We start from the raw sequence: 24,785 nt of genomic DNA, 5'->3' as shown, positions 1-24,785 counted from the left end.
GGAGAAACGAGATTAGTTGATTCAATTGTTGCTGGTGAAAAGTACCCCAGACTTTTCATGGAACAATTATCCTACGACGGAAAAACTTGCTTCGCGAATGGTTAATGCACGACTTTGGTGATGTTAAAAGTATACAACAGACAAATGCATAAGGTTTGCCTTAATTGGTGGCCAACATTACGCTAATTGCCATTTTTTGTGACTCTATTGAGTGTGACTTCGTGATGGAAATTGACTCAAAACCGTTGGATGGCATCCAGGAACAAGTCTTTGGTCTTTTAGAGACTTATGTTGATGCAGGAAAGGACACCAGTACTGACAACGAGTCTATTATAAAACGATGTCAGGATCTCCTTGTTGAATACGGAAACTATGTTCAATATCTCCGTTTGAAGTACGGGTTAGTGGATGTTGAGCATGGCATCTATTTGAGTCGATTGGACTATTTAAGAGAGAGGGTTAGACAAGTACAACTTCATGTGAAACAACAAGAACAAGAGGTTCTCCACAGAGCCAGGATACACAAGTTTGAAACGGAAAAAGAGGAGGCCGTTAAACGGAGAAAGTTGGCTAGTGAAACGTCGAAGTCCACCAGAGAAGCTCTCTTTGGACTGCGGAAGGATAAAAATGGTGAAGGTAGTAAGGAGACCCTAGAACACCAGATATTGGCTCATAATAAAAAGATTACCACAAGTCTTCAAAGCACTCGACAGCTTATGAGTACCAGTATTGTTCAAACAGAACTTAATTTAGAGTCCTTGGATCAACAAACAAAGGACTTATCCAATTTAAATGACCAGTTGTTCACAGTGTCTGATATCTTGAACAAGTCTGGTAAGATAGTCAAGTTCATTGAGAAGCAAGACAGGAAAGATAAAAGAAGAATATACTATTCTATATTTTTTTTTGCTTCGTGCTGTGCTTGGGTGATCTGGAAGCGTATTCTCAAAACTCCTGTAAAAATCTTCCTCTGGTCCACGTTCAAAATGTTTCGGTTGGTAAATTGGGCTGTCAGTTCCAAAAATATTAATAATAAAGAGGTGGCCGTTGATGTTGACTCTCTTTCTGTAGTGGCAACAGTGACATCTGTCATTGCAAGCTCTATAACTTTGGCTTCGTTGGTTTCAAGTTCTATTTCTGAACTACTGCTGCAAGTTGTTTCATCAATTGAGATGGTTGAATCCTCAGAGGACTTTTCATTTCAGAGTAGAGTGTCTGATGTTTCAGCCGCCATTGACGTGGACGCAGTGGTAGCTCTGAGTGAGGACCCTATTATTCACAGCTTTACTGAACGTCAGTCGGAAGAGATTCGTGTTGAAGAGAATCTTGTTCAAGAGTCTGAGAAGTTTGCTGACGAAGTTTGGGAGCCAGCAGCAGAGGATCATGCTGGTGAATCTGTTGTATTAGAACCAATTGGCGAATCATTTAACGTGGTCAAGGAGCCTGGCCACGAGCTGGACCATGAAGAACAGAATGCCGGTGAAAGATCCATTGCTGACGAAGTGGAAGTACAATCATCTGAAGAGCAAGCAAACGATAAACTGGTTGCTGAGAATTCCTCTGAACAAAAAGAGGAAACTGATGAAGCGCTGCCAACTGATAGTGAAGCCAATTATAAGCATTCTCCTATTGAACAAGATCTTGAAGAACATTCTGTTCCTGAAGTTGGAGTACACGAGCAGGATATTGAAGAACAACCAATAGAAGTAGTAAGAATTGAACATAAAGAAAATGCTAAGGAAGCAAATGATGAAGAGATATCAACGCAAAAAAGTCGTGATATCGAAGAGCAAGGGTTTATTTCTGAACCTGCTTTTGAGGGGAATATCATACATGAGCCTCCTCAAGTTGAAATTCCGGTACAAGAAAAGGCTATGGAAGAGCAACAACCTATAGAAGAGTTGGTTAAAGAGGATCAACAAGTCATTGAAGAAATACAACAAATTATTGTTGAAGAACCACAGATTATTGAAGAGGTACCAAATGTTATCGAAGAAGTACCAGAGATTATTGAAGAGGTGCCTAGTCCTGTTGACAATGCTGAACAACCATATGAATCTGAAGTATTTGATGTTGAGAATGATGAACCCAGCACTTACTACACTTGGAGTTTGTCAGAAGTGGGTCCGGTTCATGATGAGCTTTAATATTGTTTATTAAGTTTTCATATACATTGATTATTGAGAAGAAACCGGAGAAGAAACCGTTGCAAAAGACCCACTCTTTACACTTTCAAGAGCAGCACCAACGATACTCAAATGATGGTAGGCCAATCTTGGTTTAGTAAGGATCAATGATTTATCTTTTTGAGCCACCGCTTCAAAAAAGTTGGAGAACTCTGCAGCAGACGTATCATTTGAATCGACTTCGATAATCTGTTTGGCAGAAGCAGCTTGAGCAGAGTCACCTGTTTGATATTTGATGATCTTTTTAGGTAAGCTTGGAGAGAAATCAAATTCAATTGAACCATTAGTACCCATAATGAGGAAAGTAGAGGACTTATCCGTAGCACCAAAAGCAGAACCATAAGTAAAAGTTCCAATGACACCGGAGGACATTTTAACGGTGGAATATACAATGTCATCATCACCACTTGCCTTTCTCACTTGTTTGGTTAAAGCGGAAATCAGATCTACTGCTCCTAAAACTCCTGTTAAAAGTGCCAATTGATGAACCCCACCATCACTTAAGAAACCTCCAATATGTTGAGGGTTTTGTCTCCAGCTGGTAGTCAAATACTTATTATTTTCATTCCAAGCACCAGTGGACCGATAAGTAAAGGAGATGACGTCACCAATCTTTGGTAACACCTCATTCTTTAAGATATCAATAGCATTCATATAAGACCAGTTTTCCAAGATTGAAATGGGTAAGGTGGGGGAGCTTTCATCCAATTGAACAATCTCTTTAGCCTGTTCAAGATTAGCAGCAATTGGTTTCTCCAAACAGATTGGCTTATTGTATTTGACGGCCAATTTCACTGCTTCAACATTGTATTGGACTGGCAACAACACGTCCACAACATCAACCTCTTTATCTTGGAAGACTTCCTCAAGAGAGTCATACACTTTAGTGATACCAGCTTTGGAAGCAAACTCTTCAGCCTTGGATTTGGTTCTGTTGTAACATGAATATGGAACAACGTTCTCAAGCTTTTGGAGAGTTGGCAAATGTGTGGCTGTAGCAAAGAGTCCTGTGCCCACTATGGCGACTTTAAGTGGAGAAGACGACATTAAGTTAAGCTAATGAAGAGTTGGATTAGTTTGACTGGAAGAATGTGGTATGGATTGAATTTGTTTTTCCATGTTATTTATCCACCCATTAATCCATAGTTGATCCGACCACGAATTTGTAATACACATTCGGTGAAATCGGCGGAACAATCGAGTCCATAAGGGTGAAGAGGGGCAATGTGTACGTACAATAGGCGAACATTTCACTCCCCCAAACATTTGATATTTCTCCGCATTGTGTGGGGGAATAATCAAGAAAAACCTTTCTTTCAAGTCGTGCCGTGTTCAACTTATACTTGAAGGCAACCAAGATATGCTGTTAACGGACCAGTGGGGTACTTAGTAAGAGTCGACCTATGATGAACTCTCAGTTGAATTTGAGATGAGTTGAATCTATAGGAATGAAGTGAAGTTCCTTTGATGATGGATGGATAGACAAAAACTTTTAATGTTTGCTGCTAATGACCAATACTAACGTTATCATTACTAGAAGTACTGGTAAGTATTCCTATTATCACGATAGTCTTAATCATACAATCCACATCGTTCTATTCTATATTAATATAAGCCACTTGAAACTGCAAAGGGAACTTATATAGTATCACGTGATGTACCATGTGATGTGGTATACACACTACTATTACCAAAAGTTTGACCAGGGAAAGAGCAGGAACTTTACCTGAAGCTAGTGTAGGCAAACTGAACGTTGTACCATTCCGCTCTTCACTCGGAAACATGGAAGTGACTCCAATCCATTTGGGCGGCAAAGAAAGTGTTGATGATGATAATAATATTAATGATAAAGATAAACATCTGTTGATTGACTCCGAGTCAGAACTGTTGTTGTCTGAGTCAAGTGCCAATCAACTGCCTGAACAAACCGAAGCCAGCATTGCCACCGCTAAGGAGGTTAATCCTGAAGATTCTCCTACTGAAGAGTTACGTATGCATGAAGCTGTGGACGAGGAGAGTGAAGATGACTACGATCCAACAGCCACTGAGATGTTAGATGGCAACGATGACTCAGTGACGGATGAGCAGCCAGAACAAGATGCAGCTGGTGATGAAGATGAAGATGATTACGATCCTGAAAAGACCTTGAGCGTTTCACAAGGTGACGAAAAAGATGACGAAGATGATGATGACATTGAGGTTAAAGAAAAGGATCATCAACAAGAAGATCAAGTTAGTGCTGATGATGATGATGACTATGATCCCACTGAGTCTATAGCATCAGCATCACCACCTTCTGGTAACTCAATTTTAAAAGGTAAAGCACCACCAATTGGACTTCCTCCGAAACCACAATTGAACGTTGTATCATCGACTTCTGCCCTCACCAATGCTGATTTCAAAGACATGGCTAACCAGCAATTGCACGAAGCTTATGATACTATCATGAACAGTGGTTTGGTCAAAGACCCCGAATTTGTCCAATTGCCTGCTCAAGAGCAAATGAAGCGGATCATGGAGAAACTCGAGGAGTCAAACGTTGAATTGAACCCGAACATCAAGAACAACCCCAACATCAACTTCAACCAAGTTTATTCCTTTAACAAGCCATTCAAGAATTTGAAGAGTCCGATCCCATTAATTCCCGTCAACGAATATTGTCGTCGACCAAACATCACTGCTCCCATGACAGCTGAAGAAGAAGAGGCTTATCAGCAGTTCATCAAGACGGAAACGTATTACATGAGGACACAAAAATGGGATGAGTTCCCAGATAAACTGAGGTTATTCATAGGCAATTTGCCTGCCAATACCATCTCCAAACAAGATTTGTTTAGAATCTTTAGTCAATACGGAGAAGTGGTTCAGATCTCCATTAAGGCGGGCTTTGGGTTTGCTCAGTTCCGGACTGCCGAACAGTGTTTATCATGTATTAAAGGGGAGTCGAATGTGCCATTACACAACAAGATTATGCGTTTAGATGCCTCTAAGCCGCAAACTCCGAGAAACAAAGATAGAAGAAGTGGGGGTGGTGGTCGAGATAGAGAAAGAGATGATGGACTTGATATTGACTCTAACTCCAAGAGAAGAAAAATAGTACCCGATTGCTTCCTTTACAGTACAGGGAAGTCATCAGTGTTTTACATTCGTAAGGTAAAGAAGGCTTTGACGTCAGCACATCTTTCCATTGAAACAGAAGATGTTACTCACAATGACATCAATGAGGTGGTTCAAGAAGCCGCCTATTCCGGTGTTCTTGGTGCTTGCATCATCAAAGACATGAAGGTAGACTTGCAGACGTTTCAGGAAACTTCTGATGGAGGTGTGAAGTTTGATGAGTATACGGAAATTGAACCCGAGGTTGCTGCAGATATTCTTGTCAAGGCAAAGGAGTTGAAGAGTGGCAGTGTTAGTCTGTATGGTGGTGGTTCAGAACTTCCTCCTATCCCACCTCAGAGTTACCCCCAGCAACAGCAGCATTCACCTCTTCAACATCAGCCAAATCCTTCTTATAGCTCCGGGCCTGATGCATATCCCGATCCCAGAGGTAATAAAGGCTACGATCTCCATGGAGGAGCAGGCAACCGTAGAAGTGGTAATCGCGGTGGTGGTGATAATTATCGTGGTGGAGACCGTGGGGGTCGAAATAGAAAGAGAGACAGAGATAGAAGACAAGGCTATGAGCGTCAGCAACATCAGCAACAAGCATATTCCTCTCTGCCATGGTCATCGTCTCAACAGCCATACTATGGGAATCCTCCTGGATACGATAATAATCCCAATATGGGTCCACAGGGCTATGGAGGAGGATACAATAGTAATAAGAGTGCACCACCATACGGTCAACCACAGCAATACAATCAGCCATATGGTTCATACGGCAATAACGCTTACAATAATGCACCACCATATAATAATCCTAATAATAACTATAACCAATATGGTGGTGGTGGAAGCCGTGAGCCTGACACCAATAACCTCTTGAGCACACTCAAAAACATTGATCCTCAATCCATGCAGAGCATGATTAACATGCTACAACAGCAGCTGGGACCCCAACAGCCACAACAACCACTCCAACAACAACGTATGCCTCCTCCTCAGCTGTATGGCGGTCAATACGGGCAAATGCAAGCCCAATCTAATACTCAGGTGAATTCGTTATTATCACAATTGAAGTCTTCCGACCCAAACCACAACCAAGAAACGAATGCACTGTCATTGATGGAAACGTTGGCAAGATTATCCAAAAAATGAACTTTAATTATTATTATTAATATTATAATTATTATAATCTACACATTCCTATCCATTCAATCCACAGTATCCACTGTTGATAATTCTGCTCCTTGTTCAACATGTTCATGTTCATGTTCATGCTCATGCTCATGCTCATGCTCATGTTCATACTTTTCCTTGAGCTCTTCAAATTCGGCTTCGTTCTCCATTACTCCGTTAATACCAATGACTCCGCATTCATTGAAGACCTCCAAAACATGCTCGGCGTCTTCAACACTCATCAGAGCAAACAACTTGTTGACCTGATCCATTTTACCTGTGAGAATGGCTGCTTGCATGTCCGGAGTCAACTTCTCTTTGAAGACAGAATATTCCGTCGTTCCTTCTTCTGGAATGTTCACAAACAATTCTGTTCCGTCGTCCAAGGCTTTTAATTGAATGATTTGTTCTTCCTCGTTCCCTCCGGTTTTTTCAGCTTGTTCTTGTTCAATCACCTTACATCTTGTTTTAATATGTTCAAAGGTTTGCTCGACATCTTGTAAGAAGGGACCTCTGGCTGCTCCATCTGCAACTTTGGAGAAGAAGAGCTTGATGGCACGAAGAATCAGTTCCTTCCCCGGTTTAGGGCCAGCTAAAGTAGCCACATATTGTAATAAAAGTGATTGGTGGATGATATTCTTTGCTCTCTTTGAGTCACTTTCCAATTGGGCATCGAAAGCTGTCATGATCAAGGCATCTTTCTGGTTCTCAGTACAAATGAATGGGTGTTGTAAGAGAAACTTTTGGGACTCTTCAGTTTGATTCAGAGAGATTTTACCAAACTCAAGAGTCTCTGGAGTAGCTTGTAAATCATCAAGAATATCTTTAGGCTCAACAGCAGATGGTGAATTAATGGTTTCCACAGTTGTTACTGTTTCCGTTTGTTTGGGAGTCTCTTTCACTTCTTCTTCGGTATATTTATTAAGGAAAGACTTATCCCAACCGGTATGAACATCATCAGACGTGATAAGAAGTGATTTCTGATACAACAACTCGTCCAAATGAGTGGCTTGCTTGCTTAAGACATCTACAATCTTCAACCGATGTTCCTTTAAATACGTCAACAACTTTTCACCATCATTGGCTGCATCTTGATGGTCTTCCTTGATTTGTATAAACAAATCTTCAACCATCTCGTTATAAGGAGGCATGGACTTCATTTCTTCCTCGTCAAAGGTCAAATCCCGAAGACCTTTCTTCAAGTCACTGCCCTTTGACTTCTTCAACTGTTCATAATCAAACTGCTCCTTCTTGTCAAACTTTTGGTCGAGCACTTGACTCACCTTGTTCAAATCCACCAACTCGGAAGGTGACAACTGCTCCAAAATATAATCAACACGCTCATTCAACTTGGCATACATTGTCAATTGGATAAGGGCAGCTTTGATCTCTATATTCCGTTGTGCTCTCTTTTCGTGGATGTCTCTTTGTTTCCATTTGATGAAGGACTTTTTGTCCACGTTGGGATGGACTTCAATGTCCGAGTCATCAGAAAGCTCGATCTTATCCCACTTTGAGTAATCAATAGGCATTGTTTTAATATTGTTGTGCTGAAGAAGAAAAGGAAGAAGAAGTAGTAGCGTTGGTTGATTTGAGTTTGACTGTGAATTTTTGGATCTGGAAAATTCCGCGACTTTGTAGTCACCTGAAAGCGATTGAAATCCGAGGGTGCACTACATGTATTCGGTTATATAAAAGATAGACACAGTATAATGAAGTATATTTATTACTTCACCTTCACGTTGTAAACAGTAGGGCTTAGAAAATTAAGAAGTATTTCTAAATCAAAAGGTAGAGTGTATTTTGGGACGTTTTTTACCGCACTGAGTGGCATAACACTGTAACCACTAACAGATCAAATCACGACTCAATCAGTAGAATCGCATGCTAGTTGCATAAAGAGAATCAGTGGATAAGTGGACAGTAAGAGCACTGCGCTTAGCTGGTCATCGGAGGTGAGAACATCAAAATAGTTATTTTTATCATATAGGAAAACATTCACATTTTATTGGTAAGAACCCCAATTGTACTTGCTTCTACGGGCTTCATTGTCCGTGTTGTAGATGAAGTTGGTAATTTTACTAGTCAAAAAGGATCCTTAACAATAGTTCATGATATTGAAGACAAATCTATGGCTAGCTCAAACTAATTCTCAACCTCCATCAACAAAATAGGTATAAGTATATAACCTTTTTACACAATTCCATACCTTCAAGTATTATTACTGTATTCCAGCTAACTTCTCATGAGAATACTTTTACTACTATAGTATTAGAGCTACTACTATTATTATTTCTATAAATAAGCATAGTCAAACTGAAAGCTGAACTAATCAGCCCGAATTGAGTTGGGTTTTCGTGGTCTAATTGCTCGTGCTCTGTTCCACTCCAACATTAAATTTGCAGCAAATGGTCACGTGACTAACAAGTATAACTAACATTCTATTTCACTAAATACTAATAATAATAATAACAATAATAATAATAATAATAATAATAATAATAATAATAATAATAATAATAATAATAATAATAATAATAATAATAATAATAATAATAATAATAATAATAATAATAAAGGTCACTACTCTTACAATTCACTCTTAGCTTGTTGGATAATAGAATCAGCGAGTGACAGTTCAAGAGTAAATCCACTCTCACCATGCTGGACAATGGCATCAGCAAGTGACTGTACAAGGGGAATCCATTCTCCCAATAAACTCCTGGTAAGCTTGTTGTCCACAATATCAGGCATGGTAGGAGTAACTGGGTCATTGGGTTTAAGGCTAGACTTTCCTGGATACTTTTCATTTAAGATGGTGAGCACCGTATCAGCATTGAAAGTACCGTTGGACAAGATGAGACGTTGACCGTTTGCCTTTACATTCTCAGCAGCAGATATATGAGCTCTGGCGACATCCCTGATATCGATTGCAAGAGGGAAGGGAATACAAGCTTCCAATTCTTCTCTAGTCTTTGCATTGATGGCAGCAGCAAACAAAGCACTAGTTGAACTTAAGTTCTTGAGGTTAGCAGCAAAGGCTTGAGGGCCAGTGACAAATGAAGGCAAGATGGTTGCAATAGTAAACTTTGGTTGGTGTTCATCACGGAACTTCCATACTTCTTGTTCGGCAAACTTCTTTGAACCAGCATAAGCAAGCATACCATTGGTCTTTGCTTGTTCGTAAGTCATAGGAGACCATTCTGCTTCTTTGATACCCAGAGGTGCATTCAGGAGATCGGCCAGTGCGACAATTGAAGAGGTGTAGACAAAGTGTTGAAGTTGAGGAGCGTGTTCCTTAATGGATTGTAAAACGTATTTGGTACCGTTAATTGCAGGGATAAGAATGTTGTTTTCCACATCATCATTAGCAAAGCTAACAGGAGAAGCAGTGTGATAAAACGTTTCCACTTCAGGATGGTCCTTCAAGACCTTATCAAAGGCATGTTCTGCCTCAATGACAGGAACAACGACGTAATTAAAGTTCTTGTTATTGACCAACTCGGCCAATTGAGCACCTTTAGCATCAGAACGTACTTGCCCAATGACCTTATGGCCCTTTTCAAGTAATTGGCTGACCAAAGTTTGGGCAATGAAACCGTTCGCACCGGTGACGAAAACTGTTGATGAAGTCATGATGTACTTAGATAGAGTTATTTGTGTTGAGAGTTATTTGATGCTAGAGATACTACTGATAATTTAAGTAAGGTCCCTTTGTTTATATACCTTGGGATTATAGACGTGATTAATAACCTTATTCCCGTCTTTTGCCACTGGTTTATTAACCTTTGTCTCTGAGTACGCACCGTACAATAGTTACACGGTGAAATTTCGCACCCACCCAGGCCATAAACGGAGATTTCTCCGAATCAGCCTATTTGTCATCTTTGCAGCGATGAAATTGCTGTCAAATACACAGAGTTAACTAAGTCCGTACACGACAATTTGCATCTATTACTTCTTCTATACATGAGCTAATTAGTCCAGTTTTTAGGCAATAGCAGGTCTCAAGGCGGTGTAGAAAGCTAACCCGTATCCACCAGTGGCTTTGAAGGTAACAGTAGTTCCGCTCTTGATAAAGAAAACATCACCGGGTTTAACGGAGACAGTAAAACCGGTTTCATCAGTGAAAGTGAATTCACCTTCAACCTCCAAAATGATTTTCATTTCATCATAATCATAAGTGTACACCAATGGTTCACCGTCTTCTTGTCTGTAGAACCCACAGTTGATTTCTTTACCGTCTGGACCCTTGTTGCTGACAACATCACCTAAGAATGAGTTGTTTCCGGGGGTTGGAATACCGGCTGGCTTAACATCGTAGGCTTTTTCCTTTGGCAAATAGGTGATTGGCATTTTGTATGGTATTAGATTGGATTCAATTGATGATAATAATAGTAATTGAACCTTCTTAGTGAATTGGGATTACTGGCTCTTTTTATATATGTTCATCTGGGATCCTCTTTTACCATAGTGCTGATCTTATCAAATCAAGTCGTATACCATGCCCTGATTTAGCAGATTGAAGGATATCTGTTCCGCATTAGGAAATGCTTTCCCTTTAACTATTGCAGTGGTATATGCAGGTCTAATTTTTATAGGATATATAGTCCTAAAGAGGTATACGAAGGAAGTTTTAGTTCAATTGGGTACGGTAGAACCGAATTAAAAGTAAAGAGAGACGGTTAGAGAATTAATGAGTTTGCTAATAATCTGCTATCGAAATAGCATTACTATAGTAGCAGCGCACTGACTAAAGATCCACGGATCATTCGATCTCATCCTACATTCATTGATTGACAAATGACATTAAACTATAAATATGATACAAGAGCCTAAATAACTCGGTTAACCTAATCGCAACTACCAATCAATGGTATGCATGGCACTGTTATATTTCTTCTATCGGTTTCCCTCTGTTCACTGGTGCCGGAGTTACTACATCTTCGTGAGAAACAATGGTTGGCTCAAAATACGTATCCTCACCACTAGCAAACGATGCTTGGTGTTGTTGCTGATGTGAAACGTGCAACACATCATCGTTAGATACTAAGGTAGCATCGCCCTGAAGGTTACCTAAGTTAATCTGTCTAGTAGCGAAGGAGCGGTAGGTAATGGAAGTACTTTTGCTAGCTCTGGCTAAGGATTTGAATGAGGAAAATCTAGACATGGCAAAGAAGGATTGAAAATGAGTAACGAGAAATTGAAAGTGAAATAGAGGAGGGATAATTAATGGATTAATTTGTTCTTTTATATTGTTAGAACGTTGGGTTTTACAACTCCCAATGACTCAAGTGGTTCCAAGATGATTTCCTCATCATACAGGAACTACCATTTTCTTAACCCCAGACAATGCTTCCCCAGATCCGAGAACTCATACAAATACAATATACGTAACACAAATAACATGTAAGCTCATAAAATTCCGGGAGCAACTGAATGCTTCATGGAAGAACGGCCGAAAAGCACTCAAATCAGGAGATAGTAACTCACAAATTAGTTGGGTTAAAGATAGTCACAAAATTGTTTCGGTTATATAAGTCCGAAGAACACAACAATTTGTATACCTATGACTCTAGAAGAAAAGAAAAATATAATATTCAGGGTTGCCGTACAAAAGAATCGTTAGTATGAGCAAGTCCAGTCTTTATGTTGAATAGAAAAAAAGAAGTAAGGAAGTATAGTATGATGACTCCGGCGTGATTCGAACACGCGCATCTTACGATAACAGAACTTGAGTCTGCCGCCTTAGACCGCTCGGCCACAGAGCCCTTACTTGTTAAAAAGATTTCCACAAAGATATATGTGGTGTATATTGTATTCCTGCATAATAATCATGACATATATGCAGGAATATGTGGATATTGAAATTAGATTCTTAGTCATGTAAAAATATAGTTCCCCGGGGAAGAACCTCGGACATGTGGAAGAAGCAATCATGTTAACCCACATGCTTTTTTCAGACAGACAACAAAGTAATCTCATAATCTAAATCAGACATTCCTACATTATCAGGTGGCAACCAAAAATTCATTATACCGTAACTAAACTAACCAATTAAATAAATAAATAATAACAAGAGTATGCTAAAAGACAAGTAATGTCGCGTCGTGAACGTTAAAAGAGTAAGCTATATTTCAAATTATCTAAGCTCTAATGACTGGGCCAGCAGTCATAATTTCTTCGTTGGACGACACCATTGGTTCAAAGCTCAAGTCGGGTTCTTCCATAGAAGACATGATTCGACTAGGGATGTTTCTTGTTCCATTACGGGAATTGGCACCCGATATCAGTCTGGATGATAATACATCATCATTAGATACCAATAAAACATCCCCAGGCAAATTGGCAGTGTTCACAGCCCTATGACGGGTGGAAAAATGACGTACAATTGGGGAGGCAGCAGCTGGAGTAAAGGCAGTGTTAGAAGCCATATAGTGCATAGTACTTGTGGGATAGAACTTGATGTTTTTGGCCACAGTAGCAGTAGCAGAACGGGAATTTATTGGTATCCAGTGTCTGGCAGCAGTCTTAAAAGACGAAATAGATAACACGGTCTTAGAAGTCATTGTAGTAAAGGATTGAAATCGCGTTTAATATGTGAATATGAATAGGTATTACTTGAAATATATAGATTATTAAGAGTGATAGAAAACTGTATGGAAGTCAGGGTGCCTTTATATATGGTATCTGAATCGAAGTTCCCCAGATCCGAGCAATGAGTAATCCCAGTGTGCAGTATTGAATCATTGGATGAGTCAACAGGACCAACGGAGTATACCATACAGGATGTTTATCTGGGGTACTCACCTATGACGCAACACAGAGAGAGCTACGGGCAACGGAGCCGAGGACCTGACGTACTTCCGTTCTACCTTATACCTCTACATAGAATAGAGCATGACCGTACACAAGTAATGAGCACCAAGACACCAATAATTTAAGTGATGACTTCTACATTGGAATTGAGCTGAACAAATATCGAACCATCATGTGCGTTCGTGATAAGATCGAACCATATGGAAATTGTCGGAGTAAGGATAGAAGGAACTTGCCTATCCTGGACAGTATATCCAAAAACCAGGGGTAAGATTCAAAAAGTCACACAAAACAATGTTTTTAGTTTCTAGCCTTCAAAATTAGCTCTTCCGCTGGTCCTTAAAAGGAAGAATGGAACTTTACGTTCAATTATGTAATTGATTATATAAGCGGTGTTCCTCGGCATTAACAACAACTTAGTAGTATTACCACCATATACCTACGGGTTTCGGGTTTACCATTAAGTCCTAAGACATTATCAGACGGCTTTTATGGTTTATACGTTAACTTTACTTAATCATCAACTGTAATGTGACACTGGGTACACCAAGTCAAATGAAATCTGTACTTATTCTGTTTGTGTCTGTTTGTCTGGACCTGCAACAGTTTTGTCTGATTTTGACTCAATCACTGACTGACTGTGATCAGAAGCTGCTCTTTCGAACTCCAGTAGTTTTGTGTAAGTTTCTCCGGATTTTAACTTGGGTTTCACTCTCCAAAATTAAATCCAATCAACTACCAGTACCAGTTACTCCCCTTCCGACCTACCGATATCAACATTCGAAAAGTTTAGAGTTGAAAACGAGAACAGATTCGTTCTTATTCGTTCTTAGAAGCTCCAGTTTACTCCAGATAGCTTTTTCCCCGGACTCTTGACTCCCTTCAATCATGGGAACAGGTTGGGAACTAACCAAGCCATTGCTTGAAAAGATATACAAATATGCTGCTTTCGATCAGACACCGATCTCATTAAGACTGATGGTTCAATTTGGACCAAACCCTTCACCGGGATCAATATTTTTGGCTTCACAATTTATAGTGGAAGAATTGCCTATTCGATTGGCGAAGAAGGTGAAATCGCTTGAAAATGCCCCTTTGGGTCTTGATTCTATGCCCTCCACTATCAAGGTGAAGAATTGGTACGCTCAGTCGTTTCAAGAATTGACTGAGTTGAAAAAACCAGTCATTGATGAGAACTTACGGCAGATGCTTCTGTCCAGTGAAGAGTCTCGCTCTGATGATTCAAGGACGTCATCTAGTATTAACAATGAATCAGGAGTGGCTACTAATGGATCTTCTAGTGGAGTATCCAATACCTCGGCTCCTCCTTCCAATTCAGAATATACTCCATTTTCTGATTTTTCCGATGATGATGGAATCGTTTATCGTTCAAGGTACCTGCCTTCTCCATATGCACAAACCGAGGATACTTCTACTACCACATCTATTCAGTCTTCTCCTACGGCTAATAAATCTTACTACAACCCATGTCCTACAAACATTGTATGGCCCAAAGAGGTGTATGACTACAATAAACTGGTGTGTGATGCTTTAACCAAGATCAAAAAACGTCATGATGCCACTGTGGCCACCATGGCACAAGGAGTGAAGGAATGGAAATCAGAGCATCAACTGGTGTTTGTTAATTCTCAGATCCAGGCATTTTTGGATAAATTTTACATGTCTAGAATTGGGATTCGAATGCTTATTGGACAGCACATTGCTTTAAATATGCAGCAGGCTTCACCTACTCGACAGAGATTATCAACTTTTTTCAATGGTAAAAATGGATCATCTTCATCCTCGTTATCATCATCAAATGGTTCTGCTAATGGCTCGTCAAATAGACTTTCCAAGCCTAACTACGTTGGTGTCATATGTACTGATTGTAATGTTTCAGACATTGCACAGGATGCCATTGATACTGCTTCATACATTTGTGAAGAACATTACGGACTATTTGAAGCCCCAGAAATACAATTGATAACACCAAACAACGATATCAACTTCATGTATGTTCCTGGCCATTTGATTCATATGTTGTTTGAAACATTAAAGAACTCCCTTAGGGCTACCATTGAGTTCCATACGCCTAAATTGAAACAGCAGTATCTACAAGAGAATCCTGGAACAGATGCAAACTCCATAGATTTAAATGATCTCAAGTTCCCTCCTATAAAGGTAATTATCTCTGAAGGCTATGAAGACATAGCTATCAAAGTCAGTGATGAAGGAGGAGGCATTGCTCGTTCAGAAGTCCCATTGATTTGGACTTACTTATACACAACAGTTAAAGAAGCCCCCACCTTAGAACAAGATGGTAATAATAATAGCTTCAGAGCTCCAATGGCCGGATTCGGGTACGGGTTACCTATTTCTCGGTTATATGCTCAATACTTTGGAGGTGACTTGAAGTTAATCTCCATGGAAGGTTATGGTACAGATGTTTACTTACATTTGAATCGGTTATCATCTTCTCTGGAACCCTTACCTTAGTTAAATACATAAGGAATTAATCCTGTACTACATCCTCGGTTATCTTTTACATACTTTTTTATCCCGAGTGTATCCATGAATATACCCGGGCTCTCGCTGGTTTTTTCAGTTATTCCCACTAAACAGTACTTTCTCGTTCCAATTGGATTGTCGGTTACCACCTAACTGTATTCTTTCACTGTGATACCTACCCTTGTAGATGTGAAGCCTAGACCTATTCACAGGTAAGTAGGCTAATGACTCAATTTTCAGTACTGCATACAGTCGATGCGAATCACATTACTCCCCCACATCTGTTTTATACGGTCAGTACACTACTTATACCCGAAACTGGTAAATCCGTCATGAGCAACAAGAAAAAATATATAGCCACTGAGTAAGGGTCTTACTACTTCTCTTCAAGCACATAAGAATTAACACTACTAGGGTCCTTATATCGGTGTAGGAAGGTATCTGGAACGTTTTAAAACTCGCTATTAGTATATTAACGTTTTTTTCCCCGAGAGAATAGAGCATTATTTTGACCAGCATATCAAATCATACCAAATCATAGTCACACCTCAAATACAACATAATACAACCAACCAATAAGATGTCTGTACCCAGACCTAAACCATGGGAAGTAGCTTCGGGAACTTCTGCTGCATCCTTAAACCCGGAAGCATCTTCTACAACAGCAGCAACAGCAGCAGCATCCACCAACACCATAGCATTACCTGATAGGCCTACCTCATTAAACGATGTAGGTGGTGGCACAACGGCTGGTGCGTCTAGTGCGACACCACTAGGAACGTCTTCGTATGGGACCTCGGCATTGGGAACGGGAGGTTATGGAACCTCTGGTTATGGAGGCTCAGGATACGGTAGTCTGATGTATGGTAGTGGTGGGTATGGAAGTTCTATGTACGGCAGTGGGGGGTTTGGCAGCTCCATGTATGGTGGGGGATACGGTGGACTTGGGGGATCGATGTATGGTGGGGGATATGGAGGTTATGGTAGTTCCATGTATGGTGGAGGATACGGAGGAGGTTATGGGGGATATGGAGGTGGTTATGGAATGATGAATCAAGGTATGGGACCTGGAGCAAATGGTCTCTTAGGAGAAGGAACTCAAGCTACTTTCCATTTGATCGAAAGCATAATTGGAGCCGTTGGAGGCTTTGCACAAATGTTAGAAGCAACTTATATGGCCACACATAGTTCATTCTTTACTATGGTTTCATTGGCTGAACAGTTTGGGAATTTAAAGAATGCCTTAGGGTCTCTTTTGGGTATTTTTGCCTTGATCAAGTTTCTAAAGAAGATTTTTTACAAATTAACTGGTCAAAATTATAACAATGGATTGAACATAAAAGAGTTCAACAAGTTTGAAAAGACTCAAAAGAAATTGGAAGAGAATATCAAGAAGCAACATCAACAACAACGTGGTGGTAACAAATTAGCTTTAAAGCCTTTATTGCTCTTCCTTGCGGCTGCGATTGGGTTCCCCTATTTGTTAAGCAAAGCCATTCAAAAGCTTAATCAACAACAAGTTGAACAAAGAAGACGTCAAGAACAACTAAATGGTGGGGGTAATATGATGAACCCTCAACAAGGCGGGGGACCACTGAATGTTGATTTAAATACTGTTGAATTTGCTAAGGCAATCTATGAATTTAATCCAGAGAATCCAAATGTCGAAATCGAATTGAAGCCCAACGAATTGGTGGCTATCTTATCAAAATGTGATCCTCTAGGAAATGAATCTAAATGGTGGAAAGTGAGATCAAGACTGGGAAAAGTTGGTTATGTTCCTTCTAATTATTTGGCATTAATTGAGCGTAAAACGAAGGCCATAGAATCAACCTCAACCCAACCAACTAACCAGTCGGCTCAAACTATCAGCGAATTACCATTAAACAATAACTTGCAGGCCGATAAAATGGTTCAAGACTTCCATGATAAATCTTACAATTAATATCTAAGTATTACCTAATACATCGTCACGAATTACCTAAAAGAGTATATTATGATTACTATATTTTAAATACCATCAGGTGGTCTGTTCTGTTCCTTCTCAACCTGAGCTCCTTTCTCTTGAAGACTGGAATATCCTTCGTAGTTCTCACGTACAACTTCTTGAAGTTCTTCATCTACTTCAACCTCTTCAGTAGCTTGCTGGACTTTCTCTTTGCCTTGTTGTACTTTGTCTGAAGCTTGTTGCTTGACATCTTCAGCAGTGTCCTTAGCGCCGTCGACGATTTCCTTACCCTTTTCGGCCGTGGCATCTACCGCATCCTCAGCCATCTCTTTTCCTTCTTGCAATTTCTTTCCTGTGGCATCCACTGCGTCGTCGGTCATTTCCTTACTCTTTTCGGCAGTAGATTGAGCGGCATCTTTTGCCATATCTTTACCCTCTTTCAATTTCTCTCCAGTAGCTGCAGCAGCTTCTCCAGCCATCTCTTTACCTTCTTGTAATTTCTTTCCTGTGGCATCCATTGCACCTTGTGCAGTGGCTTGAGCTGTCTCTTTTACATTCTCATTCAATTCCTCAACCTTTTCAATGCCATCCGCAGCCATTTTCCCAAGCTTCAAGTTAGCTGTTTCTACTGCACCGGCAGCAGTATCTTTAATTGTTTCACCTGTAGATTGAACAGTCTCCTTCACATTTTCATTCAATTCTTCTACTACTTCAATGCCATCCGCGGCCTTTTTCCCAAGCTTTAAGTTGGCTGCCTCCACAGCATCTTCAGCAACTTCTTTACCACTCTTAACAGTATCCGAAGTACTGTCAACCGTGTCTTTGACAGTACTTTTAACACTTTCATTGATTTCTTCAACCTCTTCAATGCCTTCAGCAGCTACCTTCCCCAATTTCATGTTCACCTTGTGCAAGGCATCTCCAATTACACTGTATCTAATTGGAGTTGTAGTTCTAAAGGCTCTTGTCTGTCTTAATAAGACAGTTCTAAGCATAGCAGCTTGTCTCAATTGGATTGTTCTAAGCATTTTTGCTGATCTCTGATTGTAATGGAAAACTAGCAGTTCTTTCAGGTTAAATCTGCATCTTCACTCTTTATAAATCATACTAATTCACCACCACGAACATTCTGGTAGTCCGAAAATCAATGACATCATTGCTACAGCAAACATTATACTTCTGGAGAGGGCCGACTGTAGGGATGAGTGCGTTCATTGCTGCTACTTCCAGATCGTCTCATTACCCCTTGTGTGACTGTGGGGCGGCCGATTCTTACAGTACTCGGAGCCTCTCCCTCATCGCTCGGAATTGCATCAAATGGCAGCAGTGAAGGTCGAGGACTACTGGCACGATGCCTATTGTAGTGGACTCTCATATGGTCTGCAACTTCACGTGGAATCGTACCGGGTCTGGGTGACGGAATTCCGCTTGCGCCTTGTCTGTTGCTCAAATTAGGGATATTGGTGGACGGACGAGTTGCTATGGGCGCTCCGTTTGTACCATGAGGGGGGATGACAGTTCTGTGAACCACCCGAGTTCTAGACGGTTGGCTGATGTCATTGTCAGATCGATGGTTTTGTACCGCGTGAATTTCAGTGAACGAAACAGGCATTGGTTCTCTTCCGTACGATTGATGCCATAAAATGGGCCCCGGTCTCGTTTCGGGGTTAGTTCTAATAGTTGAAGTCGTAGTAGGAGCGGCCAGATCAGCTCTAAGTTGTCTGGAAGATAGGGTATCAGTCCGAGTTTCATTGGCATTAACTTGCCCACTTGATTCGGCAACTGTGGGTTGATTATCACCTGTTTGATCAGTGTTTGATCTATTAGTATTTGGTTGAGAAGCTTCATTATTAGCATCTCTTTGTCTTGTAGGACGTCTAGTTGTTCGAGGCTCAAACCGTCTTCTGAATGCTTGCATTGATGCAATCCGTTGTGAAGCAGCAGCTGTACTCATTGGTCTAATGCCTGCTAAGGTGAAGTCTCTTGGAATGATGATATTTGGATCTCTAGTGGATTCATTGGTATTCAATTCACTTGGAGTCACCCAATTTTGAGGAACTGCTTGATCTGCTAAAGGGGTAACATTAGCACCCATGTGAGGTCTTCTTAAAGGACGGAAAATATCAGATGTATGGTTTGTAATGTAATCAATTACCTCGTTATTATCAACTTCTCTTGAGCTAGAAGGGAACATTCTCTCTCTCACGTCTTCTCTTCTGTTGAGAAGGCTGTTGTTCTTTGCAATCTCAACCTCCTTCCGACACAACGGACAGCTGACATTCCCATTAAGCCATTCTACAATACAACTTCTGCCAAATATATGTTGACAGTTGGGCATCCGAACAGCCACATGGCCGTCGGGATTTTTCTTCATCTTCTTTGATTCTTGATCATCGCCTGTCTTGAATCGGGGAAACATATCTTCCATGGTAGTGTTCTCTAAAGTAGCTAAGTTTCTTTGGGGGAATCGAAAGTAGATCGAACTACATTCATCACCGGGGAAGAAGAGTGAAGGATCATTAAACTTCAACTTCTGTTGACGACTTTCCATGTAAGGAACTGGCAAGGTACCATCTTTATCCACAGCTTTGGAAAAGCACAAATAGAAATCTTGTTCTGTGGCAGCAAAAGATTCTGGAGTCGACTCCGGAGAAGATGTTTCCTGGTCACTCTTTCGATTCTGTGAATCACTAAACTCATACTTCTCATAACAAATGGGACATTCATTGGCTTCAACATCTTCGCTGTTGACTTCCTTCAAACTAGCAATGGCCTCGGCACTAGCAACCTTTTTCCGTGGCCTCATTCCGGAGTTGGTAAGAGCAGTATCAACAAGATCTCTCAAGATATTGTTTTGGTTCAGGTCGTCCAATGAATCCAAGTTGATGTCAAACACAGCGGCTCCTTCAAGCTGTTGGCCACCGCCAAAGATATTGGGGAACCCACTAAAGGGATTAGCGCTGGGATCCATCTCAAGTTGGCGTGACTGAATGAGTTTGAGTGGGATCAACCGGGACTGACTGGATCGGTCTGAGTATAATATGACAGTGCGACTGACTGAATGAGACTAACTGCAATGTGGTTTGACTGCAGTGCCAATACTTAACAACCAGTAAGAATGTAAGGACTAAACACAATATATATAGCGGACTTCAACACGACCACAGTCTACGGTATATGTTGTGGAAGAAAGTGTGTGAGAAAGCGTGGCCAGTATTATGGAACAAATTTTTATAGTCTAATGCGATCTTATAGGTTCCCAAAATGGCAGGTGTCAACGACCGGATATACTTTAAGCTATTAAAACAATAATATGATACGTTTATATATGGTACTGTTATTGATATGATACTGTATGTACATGCTCATTTTATCCAAGATACTGGGCCCTGATATTGGTGAATATTCCCTGCTGTTCCGCTGGTAATAAACTAATTTGATCCGCAGGAAGATTCAAGACTTGAACAATAACGTCTGCTTCATTTGATGGTAATGCTGCCAACTTCGATTGCGTAGAATGTGAAAAATGGGCCCAATTAGGATTAAGATTAACCGCTGTTGGTGGTGGAGGATAATTAGGCACCGTAGCTCCATAATTATTGGAACCAGGAATGGAGTATCCACCATAACCTTGCTGCTGTTGTTGAGGTGGTGGAGGTGGTGGTGGTAAGATATTCTGAGGAAGTGGTACTGGAGTATGAGATGCAGATCTTGGGTTTTGAACATTGGTAACAGCTTCATTGATCACTTGTTCATCTATAAACCCCATAAGCAACAATGCTTGGGCCGTGGAAGAAGCCAAGTTGGGCGAAAGCTGAAGCACATTGACTGCTTGTCCAGCATTGGGTCCATTGAGAGTATTTTTCAAATTAGAAATGAATTCAATCAACAGTACCGGTGGAATTTGACTAAGGGTCTTATTAATGTTACCCAGAACGTCAAACGGTAACGTTTCAGGTTGAGGAGGAAGTCGTTGTGATGCATTGGTAAATTCCGGGCCTAAAGTATTGGAATTGGACTGTGGTTGAGTTGAATTATTCAATTTATTATTTATGACATTAATATTGTTCTTATTATTGTTAATATTATTATTGTGATTATTATTACTGTTAATATTATTAATATTATTGTTATTATTGTTACTGTATCCATTGTTATATCCGTACTGAGGAACTGGAGGAAGTTGAGGTGGAATATTAGGAAGAAACAGATTGGGATTAGTAGTGGTAGTAGTATTGTTGAGCCCCATATTTGTAGAAGGTAAGGGGGGGCCATTGACATATTGTTCCCGAGCTAATATTACGTTATCTGGTAAATTATTAAACGTAAGCATCAAAGGTTGTTTAAAGTCATTATCTTGATTCACCTTTAATGATTCTTTAGAGAGTTCAACTCGTATCTTCTTGATCTGATTGGTCTGAGGATTTACAATCTTCATCTGCTCCAATAACAGCATAGCTCTTGACGCGTCCGACTGAGATATATACTCAATAAAGCAAAATCCTTTGTTCTTCCCTACGTAGTCAAATCCAAGTCTGACGTCAACTACACTGCCAGTTCCACATACAACAGATTTGATTACAGCATCATCCCAATCAAAGGGAATCAGTCCCATATAAACCACGTATGATGATCCAAGCTTTTTGGACATCGTTGTCACAAGATTAATGAAAAAGAAAAAACGAAAGGAATTGTTAACGTTTATGTACGAAGCTTTTATATGTAAGTTCAAAAAGAAAAATTGTTACAGTATGCTTCCAATTATTTGGACTCGTGTAAAGACCAATAAACTAGTCACGTGATGTATTTTTCTATCTTCTCAAAAAAAAAGAAGATTCCGATACCGGGAGTCGAACCCGGGTCTGCTCGGTGAAAGCGAACCGTGCTAGCCGTTACACTATATCGGATTTTCTATGAGTAAGTAAAGTGTCTGTTTGTTAAAACAACTTGAAATAAACGTTCTAGTCTCCCAGGAGTTATATGGTATCTTTCATAAAAAGACTGTTTAACTGCTTAAAAGTTACGTCTTTTGACACAGATATCCTAGTCATAGTTATACCTTCTCTTTTCTTTTCTTTTAATTATACCGATTCATTCTTAGTTAGTCCACCAAGAAAATAAAATAGGTTTTTTTGTGTTAATTTAGATTATACCTACGTATGTCCAGTGACCCTTCTCGTGACCGTTACTCTGGAGGTAACAATAAGGCAAGCGCCAAGTCAAGTATTTCAATTCAGATTGCTTCACTTGTGAGCAGTCTGCTGGCCCTTCAACAATTACTAAAGTGGTTGATACTAACCCTGTTAGTCGTCCCGTTAGAAGTCCGATTTCAAAACTTGACCTATTCATACATGTATTGGCACGTCGTTACGTAATACAGGGCTTCTTTAGTAGTGGCATGTTTCTATACATTGCAAATGAAAAAGAAACGAGTAATTTGGTAACATAGATCGGCTCTATTCAGATCACTTGTGTCTCAATTTGTTTGTATATGATTTCTGAATTAATACCTATGAAGTACTGGGTTATCCCATATATGAGCCCTACATTACTTAATCAAAAACTGGTTGCAAAATTGCGTCCAAGAAGAGGGACTGAGTCAATGGTATAATTAAATGTCAACGTTCTTTAGGAAGTAGAAAAATATGCTTAATATATGTAATGCTGCAGATTGTTATAACTGAAGTAGAAATTATTTATACCAGTAGCAACCAATAATGTTAGTTGGACAAACCATGTTGTCAACTCACTCAATACCATCAAATGGCGCTACCAAATTATACGTATAAATGTTAGATGGCTTTCAATTCCTTTCCTACCAAAGCAGAAGGCTGACCTCTCTTACATCTGGTGAGTAGGATATCATGCCAGCAGTATTCTCTTGGGCTTTAGGGTGTTCTATAGTATTATCTAGATCTAGGCAGTTTCCCATACGAATATATTATACCTCTCAAAAGAAAAAAGCTGACGGTTCTATTCAAATTTATAATCTGAAACATCACTGCCATTTCTTTAGTGATATCTTGCACTATTTTAATATCATTACTGAACTGTTACAATACTTGGTTATATCATCATATTGTAGTTATAGTAAATTTTTCTTGAAAAGTACTGTATATTCTTGGACGTTAATGATTTATTGTCACATTTAGACATTAACCTACCCAATTGTACGAAATACAGGTCTATGCGACCTCTCCGAAATTCTACCACACACCATCACACATAACCTTAAAGTGACCTGATATCTTGAGGACATTACACTACCACTGTAGCATATAATAGCGTGGAGTAAAGAATCACCATTTAAACCCACCCCAATGAACCCTCACTATTACAAACTAAACATACGCCTATTATTATCATGACTAAAGTCGCATTGGTAGTTGTGGATCTTCAGGAAGATTTCCTTCCAGATAAAGGCTCCCTAGCAGTACCCCATGGTAGAGATATCATCACCAGTATTAACAGATTAGTAGATGCGAGGAAATACAAATGGCTGGCCATTATAGCTACTCAAGATTGGCATCCAGCTGATCATTGCTCATTTGCATCTCAGCATGGAGTACCACCCTACACTCAATTGGAGTTCAAGCATCCCTTAAACGATAACAGCAAGACAATGACTCAATACGTCTGGCCAGATCATTGTGTTCAAGAATCATATGGTGCAACCCTTGAAGAGTCCTTCCTCACTTTATTCAATACAACCCAAGATGTTCCAAAGAAAATCGTCCAGAAGGGGTATTTAAAGGATAGAGAATACTACTCTTGTTTCCAAGACTGTTGGAAGTTACATAAGACGGAAATGGAAGACTATTTAAAGGAATTAAATATTACAGATGTTGTGTTTGTTGGACTAGCATATGATTTCTGTGTACTTAATTCTGCTGTCGATTGTGCTGCTGCTGGATTCAATACTTATGTCATTAAACTGTGTACCAAAAGTGTTTATCCTGAAAAGGAAGCTGACACCGATAAACTTTATAAGGATGCTGGGGTTAAGCAAATAGCTTATGATGATCCTTTGTTCACAAGAGAATAAA

The 24,785-nt window shown here is 39.9% G+C and overlaps 13 protein-coding genes and 2 non-coding genes across 15 annotated transcripts; 5 read left to right on the top strand and 10 right to left on the bottom strand.

Annotated features, from left to right (window-relative positions):
* Positions 1-224: 224 nt before the first annotated feature.
* On the top strand, positions 225-2,147 carry SEC20 (Sec20p; the record flags this gene model as incomplete). Its single annotated transcript, XM_043195375.1, has 1 exon — positions 225-2,147. The coding sequence occupies one exon, from the start codon at positions 225-227 to the stop codon at positions 2,145-2,147; it is 1,923 nt and encodes a 640-aa protein (XP_043050041.1).
* A 30-nt stretch (positions 2,148-2,177) lies between these two features.
* On the bottom strand, positions 2,178-3,233 carry KQ657_004708 (uncharacterized protein; the record flags this gene model as incomplete). The annotated part of the gene is made up of 1 exon (XM_043195374.1): positions 2,178-3,233. The coding sequence occupies one exon, from the start codon at positions 3,231-3,233 to the stop codon at positions 2,178-2,180; it is 1,056 nt and encodes a 351-aa protein (XP_043050040.1).
* Positions 3,234-3,968: 735 nt separating this feature from the next.
* NAB3 (Nab3p) lies at positions 3,969-6,443 on the top strand (the record flags this gene model as incomplete). The annotated part of the gene is made up of 1 exon (XM_043195373.1): positions 3,969-6,443. One exon carries the CDS (start codon positions 3,969-3,971, stop codon positions 6,441-6,443), a length of 2,475 nt encoding a protein of 824 aa, XP_043050039.1.
* Positions 6,444-6,499: 56 nt separating this feature from the next.
* On the bottom strand, positions 6,500-7,996 carry CDC37 (Cdc37p; the record flags this gene model as incomplete). Its single annotated transcript, XM_043195372.1, has 1 exon — positions 6,500-7,996. The coding sequence occupies one exon, from the start codon at positions 7,994-7,996 to the stop codon at positions 6,500-6,502; it is 1,497 nt and encodes a 498-aa protein (XP_043050038.1).
* Positions 7,997-9,053: 1,057 nt separating this feature from the next.
* Positions 9,054-10,100, bottom strand: KQ657_004705 (uncharacterized protein; the record flags this gene model as incomplete). The annotated part of the gene is made up of 1 exon (XM_043195371.1): positions 9,054-10,100. The coding sequence occupies one exon, from the start codon at positions 10,098-10,100 to the stop codon at positions 9,054-9,056; it is 1,047 nt and encodes a 348-aa protein (XP_043050037.1).
* Positions 10,101-10,454: 354 nt separating this feature from the next.
* Positions 10,455-10,820, bottom strand: KQ657_004704 (uncharacterized protein; the record flags this gene model as incomplete). Its single annotated transcript, XM_043195370.1, has 1 exon — positions 10,455-10,820. One exon carries the CDS (start codon positions 10,818-10,820, stop codon positions 10,455-10,457), a length of 366 nt encoding a protein of 121 aa, XP_043050036.1.
* A 1,333-nt stretch (positions 10,821-12,153) lies between these two features.
* KQ657_004703 lies at positions 12,154-12,235 on the bottom strand. The gene has a single exon. It is a non-coding gene; the product is annotated as a tRNA-Leu (tRNA).
* A 375-nt stretch (positions 12,236-12,610) lies between these two features.
* On the bottom strand, positions 12,611-13,033 carry KQ657_004702 (uncharacterized protein; the record flags this gene model as incomplete). The annotated part of the gene is made up of 1 exon (XM_043195369.1): positions 12,611-13,033. One exon carries the CDS (start codon positions 13,031-13,033, stop codon positions 12,611-12,613), a length of 423 nt encoding a protein of 140 aa, XP_043050035.1.
* Positions 13,034-14,171: 1,138 nt separating this feature from the next.
* Positions 14,172-15,779, top strand: PDK2 (protein kinase; the record flags this gene model as incomplete). The annotated part of the gene is made up of 1 exon (XM_043195368.1): positions 14,172-15,779. The coding sequence occupies one exon, from the start codon at positions 14,172-14,174 to the stop codon at positions 15,777-15,779; it is 1,608 nt and encodes a 535-aa protein (XP_043050034.1).
* A 75-nt stretch (positions 15,780-15,854) lies between these two features.
* PEX13 (peroxin) lies at positions 15,855-17,736 on the top strand (the record flags this gene model as incomplete). Its single annotated transcript, XM_043195367.1, has 3 exons — positions 15,855-15,878; positions 16,149-16,155; positions 16,403-17,736. 3 exons carry the CDS (start codon positions 15,855-15,857, stop codon positions 17,734-17,736), a joined length of 1,365 nt encoding a protein of 454 aa, XP_043050033.1.
* Positions 17,737-17,801: 65 nt separating this feature from the next.
* Positions 17,802-18,767, bottom strand: KQ657_004699 (uncharacterized protein; the record flags this gene model as incomplete). The annotated part of the gene is made up of 1 exon (XM_043195366.1): positions 17,802-18,767. The coding sequence occupies one exon, from the start codon at positions 18,765-18,767 to the stop codon at positions 17,802-17,804; it is 966 nt and encodes a 321-aa protein (XP_043050032.1).
* Positions 18,768-18,910: 143 nt separating this feature from the next.
* On the bottom strand, positions 18,911-20,710 carry KQ657_004698 (uncharacterized protein; the record flags this gene model as incomplete). The annotated part of the gene is made up of 1 exon (XM_043195365.1): positions 18,911-20,710. The coding sequence occupies one exon, from the start codon at positions 20,708-20,710 to the stop codon at positions 18,911-18,913; it is 1,800 nt and encodes a 599-aa protein (XP_043050031.1).
* A 399-nt stretch (positions 20,711-21,109) lies between these two features.
* KQ657_004697 (cleavage polyadenylation factor subunit) lies at positions 21,110-22,390 on the bottom strand (the record flags this gene model as incomplete). The annotated part of the gene is made up of 1 exon (XM_043195364.1): positions 21,110-22,390. The coding sequence occupies one exon, from the start codon at positions 22,388-22,390 to the stop codon at positions 21,110-21,112; it is 1,281 nt and encodes a 426-aa protein (XP_043050030.1).
* Positions 22,391-22,574: 184 nt separating this feature from the next.
* Positions 22,575-22,646, bottom strand: KQ657_004696. Its single transcript has one exon. It is a non-coding gene; the product is annotated as a tRNA-Glu (tRNA).
* A 1,457-nt stretch (positions 22,647-24,103) lies between these two features.
* On the top strand, positions 24,104-24,784 carry PNC1 (nicotinamidase; the record flags this gene model as incomplete). The annotated part of the gene is made up of 1 exon (XM_043195363.1): positions 24,104-24,784. One exon carries the CDS (start codon positions 24,104-24,106, stop codon positions 24,782-24,784), a length of 681 nt encoding a protein of 226 aa, XP_043050029.1.
* Position 24,785: the final 1 nt, after the last annotated feature.

Source organism: Scheffersomyces spartinae (genome assembly GCF_019049425.1).
Source record: "Scheffersomyces spartinae strain ARV_011 chromosome Unknown scaffold_7, whole genome shotgun sequence".
NCBI classification, from domain to species: domain Eukaryota; kingdom Fungi; phylum Ascomycota; class Pichiomycetes; order Serinales; family Debaryomycetaceae; genus Lizanozyma; species Lizanozyma spartinae.
The sequence above is the reverse complement of the archived record's forward strand: the minus strand, read 5'-3'. Positions and strand labels throughout refer to the sequence as shown.